At 50.8% G+C, this 6,000-nt stretch overlaps 1 protein-coding gene across 3 annotated transcripts in view; it reads right to left on the bottom strand.

The window, feature by feature from the left end:
- The window catches only part of LOC114060148 (myogenesis-regulating glycosidase-like), a 2,825-nt gene extending 2,188 nt beyond the window's left edge, over positions 1-637 (bottom strand). Inside the window, exon 1 of one of the 3 annotated variants that reach the window (XM_027889395.1) lies at positions 14-637. In XM_027889395.1, coding sequence (XP_027745196.1) covers positions 14-499 — 486 coding nt within the window. In that variant the 5' untranslated portion in view covers positions 500-637. The remainder of the gene's footprint in view (positions 1-13) is intronic. The other 2 variants (XM_027889396.1, XM_027889397.1) reach the window with 2 other exon arrangements.
- Between the last annotated feature and the right edge of the window lie 5,363 nt (positions 638-6,000).

Genomic DNA, 6,000 nt, shown 5'->3' with positions numbered 1-6,000 from the left:
ACCAGTGGGCGTCCTCCCAGAACATGGTGTGCTCCACCGCCGGGCCGGCCGCCAGCTCCTCCCAGCGCACGCGGTAGCACATCACCGTGTCCTTGGGCTTCACCGTCTGGATGAAGAAGTTGAGCGGCCCCCGGCTGGACCGCGTGCAGCTCAGGATCTCGCCCTCCTTGGAGCACGACTCCAGGTCCAGGCTGCCCGAGCGGAAGGCCAGCCGGAACACCACCTCCCCGTGCTGGTTCCTGATGACGAAGCCGTCCGCCCGCAGGTCCATCAGCTCCGTCTTGAGCCGCTCCGCCTTCCGCAGGGACACCGTGTAGTAGCACCAGGCCACCACTGCGGCGATGAACAGCATGAGGCCCAGCAAGATGGCCCCGAGCATGGGCCTCAGCTCCTTGGAGGGCTTCTGCTTCACAGGTGTGACATTTTCAGGCCTTTCTTTGGCAGTACCCTTTGGGGCATTTCCAAGTTTTCCCAGGCGGTGAGTAACCCCACTGTCCATGATTGCTTTGCAGAAACTTTGCTGCTGAATTCTATCACTCCCACCGGTGGACAGAAAATCCAGGATGATGCATGCAGGTGTTCAAAGCCTCCTTTCCAAAGCTTGACCACTCACATCTGCAATGTTATTTCATGAAACAAAGGGCCATAAACACCAAAAAAACCAATTAAATCTTGCTGAGGGCCACAGCTCCTCTACTCCATCTGCAGCCCTGTGGTTCTGGCTCACTTTACTCTCCAGTGGCAGCCTGTTTACTGGCAGCGGGGCTGAGCTTTTCTTGGAGCGGATCTGTGCCAGGATTCCCATGACCCTCTCTTGGCTGCAACCTCACTGCATCCCACAGAGCAAGGAGGAAGGGATGAAAGTCAGACCAGAGCCTGGAGGAGAAAGGGGCCAGAGGAAGTACCTGGTACCTGAGTGTACAGGCTGGACTTCACAAGATGATCTGTTTTTACAGTAATTATAAGCCCTGCTGGATTTCCCTTCCTATCCATATATTCTCTGCTTCAAACATAGGCAGAGAAAGGATGCACTGAGGTCTCCAGTCTCACCTGCTGTTCCCCACCACCCTCTGTGGATGCAGTTGGCGAGTGATGTTTTATGTGCCTACACTTTGTTCCTTTCCTGAGCTGCATGGAGATGTGGGTTTGTGGGGATATGTTTCTCTGGGGCAGCTGGGTAGAGCCTGTCCTGATACCTGTCTCAGAGCCATCACCCCAGGACAGCCCCTCTTGCCCTGGCAGGGGCAAAAGGGAATGTTTCCCTACATCTCTGTCTCTGTTTTTTATTGTAATTCAGTTGTCCTAATTTATTATAATTTGTAGCTCCTGGGCTTATGCCAGGCAAGGCACTACAATGCAATGGGGATGGAAGATATTTTGGTACAGAGCTTAGGTTAAATTGAGGTTGTTGAAAGACCAGGACTATATTAAAACCTTGTTTTGTTGAGGTATGCACAGAAGGTGACACACGTTCCAGCTGTATCAAGCATCACCAAGCACAGCTGAGCATCTACTGCCAACAAAAGCACAGGCAGGTAAAACTGAGGCCAGAGGCTCAAGGCAATGCACTCTGTGCAGCTGGGCTCGCAGCTCCCCTGGCCCCATCCTGGGGTCTGTGTGATCCGCCAGCATGCAAATTTCCAGGAGCAGCCTATATGGAGAGGGGGGGAAAGAGCCAGCTTGCTTCTCCGAGCTGTGCCCATTAATATGTGCTGGGTGTATTTACCCGTGTCACCATGACATCAGTATCTAAGTATACAGAGATGATAAGCCACCCTGAGAGCCATTAAAAATGCCAGAGGTCACCACCTTTGGGATCAATCACAGCAGATGCCCGACTGCCCAAATTAGCTGCCTGGCTAGTTTTTGTAATGCACTCTTGGGGTGAGTGAGGCTTTGCTGAGAAAAAGCTGGAGTGGATAAAAAGTGTTCCCAGGAAAGCCCTGGCTGTGGTAGGGAAGTGAGAGAAGGGAGGTTACTGATGCCCCAAAAAGATGGTGATCCAGGACAGGGGTGGGTTTGGGGAGCAGGCTGGATTACATGAGCTCGGGGCACTCTGGCAGCTCCAAAGTGCTCAAACCTGGCAGCCTCCCCTGTGCTGGCCTGGCTCCTGACACAGCTTTGAATTCAGCTCAGGTGGTTTACACTGAAACCCTTGTGTTTTGGCAAAACAACGTTTTCACTGTGAAGAGATTTTTATGTGCTGAGTCAGTCCTCAGTTGCCGACCTTGGAGTTTTCCTCCTCTTCTTCCTTCCTCCTTTCTCGCTCCCAACCAGCCTTGAGACAGAAGTCTTTAAAATGAGCTGCACCACTTTCCAGGGTGAAAAAACAAGGAAGAGAAAGATAGGCTATCCCCTTTCCTTTTTTTTTTTTTTTTTGTTTGTTTGTTTTGGTTTTGTGTTTGTTTGGTTGGTTGTTGTTGGGTTTTTTTGTTAATATTAACACATTAAAAAAGCCCAAAACACAGGGACATCATGACTCAAAAATCCCTACAAGAATAGCAGACATGAAGAAAGTTTCCAAGCTTTGACTTGGATTTCACTCCCTGATAGTTGCTTTAAATCCCTTGATTTCCCCAGGAACAGATGATCAGTGGCAGAAAACTGGCAAATGAGCAAGCCAGGACTCCTGAGCCAAGCTGTCCTGTCCCCAGGGTCTTTTGGGTTTTCCTAACTCCTGTTATGTCGTGGGATGCCAAGTTGGTATCCCAGCCCTGCCCCTCGCAGAGGAGAGGTGAGATGTGGGTGGTCACAGGGGAGTGCAGGCACTGGCACATCTGGAGGCAGCCCAGCATGAAACTGGGATGCCCAGGATAGATCCCACCAGGGAAAAGGAATTTCTGAAGCTTCCCTTCCACATCCTTCAGGACTTAGGCTCATGAGAGCATTAAACATCTGCAGACCTAGCTGGCAGCCTGATTGTTGCCCAATGGGGATGAGAAGGACTCTTGACAAAGGGCGCACAGAGGTGACCCAGAGCCCAGATCCAGCCCTACCCTTGCTCCATTCACGGGGTTATGGCATCACAGTGTTCGTAACCCGTGATTATTTAACCGGTCCTTGCAAAGCCACTCTGTTCCAGTTATTAACCCACACAGAGTGCAAGTGACTCCAAGCAAGGATGGCATAAATGCTCCCGTAGTGCCCTGAAAGCCAGATGTCCCAGGGGTACAGGCACTGTTGTGTTATATTTGGGCTGGTTGGTCGGGTGCTAATCTGGTATGGATCTGGCACAGTTGGTCCTCCAGGCTGAAAGAAGCCAGGATTCCTCACCCCAAGGATCTAAGCACGCACAGATTAAACATTGACATATCCAGCACCGTGACATGCAGAAAATGAGCCAGGACTTCAGACCCTCTTATAGGTAAACAGAAGCTTCAAGGGTTTCAAGAGATGAAACACATATCAGCCAGCTTGAAGGGCAGCTGCAAACCTAAATCCCTCAGTGCACCTTCCCTCAGAGTCTCCTTCCTCTACACCACATCTGTCCCCAGCAACCCCCCTGATATCTTGGCATATGTAGCAGAAGGCCTCAGTTCAGGTTCCAGCTGTGTGATTCCTGAAACCTGTTTTTCACCAATCCAAGATGTTTACCTGCCTGCTGGTGCAGGACGACCATCACTTAATCAAGGAACCCATCAGGAGACAATTCTTTCTTACAATAAAGGTATAGCTTTCTACATTGAAATTCTTTTTATTATAGGTTATCAAACACTTAGGAGTCACTCTTGGGTGCTCATAGGGAGCATACACAATATGTCCTAGCAGAAAGCACCATAGATAGCTAAACATAATAAGTCATAAACAAACTATTGCCCTGTCAAACTCTGCAAGAACTGATTAATCATTTACCAAGCCCTTTTAGACTGTTCAAAATGGTCCTTTTTAACAGAAAACACGCACAAAGTAGAAAGCAGTTCCCATCAGCTGTCATTTCTTACAGAAGCGTGGCAAACATGGGCGTCATAAGGGGGATTTATTGCTAAAAGGGGCACGGGGGAGATCTGCTCACCATTTTTCCTGTGCATAGAGATGACGTGAGAAAAGAGGTGCCTGCTATCACTGCAGCCAAGGAGGGAGAGCCAGGGTTATCTCATGAGCTGCCACAGATTAGCTACAAAGCCAACAAGGCTTAACACGAGGTGGAAGTGGCTGGGGGATGAATGCAGAGGGTGAGGTGACATTGCCAAGGACACTCTGCAGTCCATGTGGTGTGTGCAAGGGCACCAGCGTCCCTGCCACCGGCACCCAGCACTTACGGAGCACCTGGAACAACACAAGGGGGTGGAGAGGAGGGACATAGTCTGAGTTCCTCTCTTGGAGTGGTGCAGGACCCTGCTCCACCTGGAAATATTGTCCTGAAGGGACAATATCAGCCACGGTGCTGAGTGCACCCGTCACCACAGCTCTGGGCCTTTAGCAATTCCTGATAACTCCAGTGAGACCCACACCAGCTCACACCCACCAGACCGCTCTGAGCAGGCCTGTTTCTGGAAGCCTGATGTGGGGGCCTCTGCCATGCTCCCCGTGGCAGAGGGTTTTTAGCTCACCTCAGTGTGAAGGTGGTTGCACAGACTCTGCTGGCTTCTGCCTGCACGGGGTGCTGCTACAAAGCTGATTACCCCGTGCAAGCCTGACAGGGCCATAAGCCCCCCAGAGTCTTGCAAATCCAGCTCAGGTATAGAGCAAAAATGTTACCTGGATTTTTTCCACATCCAGAGAACTCCAGTCCCTCAATACTGGGAAAGAAATAGAGTTTACTGCACAGATCTTTCAGTCTTAATTGCTATAGGAGCAGGCAGTGGAAGATCCACTCCTGTCCTCTTGAATAGACAAACTCCTCCCTCCAAAGACAGCAGAAAAAACATTGCCAAATCAACTTTTTCCCTATTTCAGAGCTCTCTCTGACTCCTGAGCCTGCACACAGTGTCCATGTGCTGCTGCTAGTGGCCACGGCATCCCGCTGCACGCTGAGTGCCGCTCTGCCCACATCCTTGGGAAGGAGCTCCATCTGCTGAGCCAGTGGCTCAGGCTGAGTCCCAGAGACCACTGCCAGACTTGTCCCGGGGCTGTGGGGTGACTGGTCATCAGGCATTCCCAGGGTAGCACTGAGGTCATCAGACCCTCTTGTGTCAGGATCACTGCTCGTGAGGAACCCCAGGGAGTTTTTTGTGGTGCCTTCCCCTGTTGGAGAAACAAACTGAGCAGAGAGTGATAAGCAAAGCCCAGGTGAGGGGAGAAAAGGTCCTTGTGAGCAGACTGAGGGAAAGTGGAAATACAGGAAAAGGGGGAATAAAAGGATGCTGTCATCTGTCTGCTTTGAATGAAGTCAGTGAGCTGAGCTGGTGTCAAGTGAAGGAAGAAGCCAGAAATTGACTTGGGTCTCAGTTGGGCTTTCTCCCACCTAGACCCAGGCTCAGCTGGAGGCTCTGCTTGGAGAAGGAGCCCCTGGGAGATGGGTGCAATAGCAGATAGATGAAGGAGCTCAGTTCTTGAAGGGGAACTACACTTGATCGCTGTTTTCTTGTGACAATGACCCAAACACTCACCATGAGGGCAGGAGCAGTTAGGTCCTTGAGGGACGCTTCATGCTCTGCATGGGTTAAGGCAACTGCCTGCCAGGGTAAGCGGTCCTGGACAATTCATGCCTGCCCCTATGGGACTTCTTGTGGCATTGATGCACCCTCAGTGTGAGATGAGGATCTCAGGCAGACTGAGCACATCTGCTCTGGGATCCCCATGATCTCAGCCTGCTGCTCCCATGGGACCAGGAGCACATCTGCAAGGATACATCTAACCCAGGCATTTCTGGAGCTGTTGCTTTATCCCAGACCAGCTCCACCTCCCAGCCATGGGAGAATTTTGGTATGTAACAATACCCTTTTCCTTCTGCATCCCTTCTTGGAGATACAGGATCTTTACTGTGGTTATTTTTGTAAATACTTGATGGCAAGTGTTTCTCTGCGAACAAAAGTTTCAGTGCAGAGAAAACCTGCAATA

This window comes from Empidonax traillii, unplaced genomic scaffold (genome assembly GCF_003031625.1).
Source record: "Empidonax traillii isolate 1590-97213 ecotype Southwest subspecies unplaced genomic scaffold, ASM303162v1 scaffold262:size680716, whole genome shotgun sequence".
Lineage (NCBI taxonomy): Eukaryota > Metazoa > Chordata > Aves > Passeriformes > Tyrannidae > Empidonax > Empidonax traillii.
Note: the sequence above shows the minus strand (reverse complement) of the source record. Positions and strands in the feature narration are given on the sequence as shown.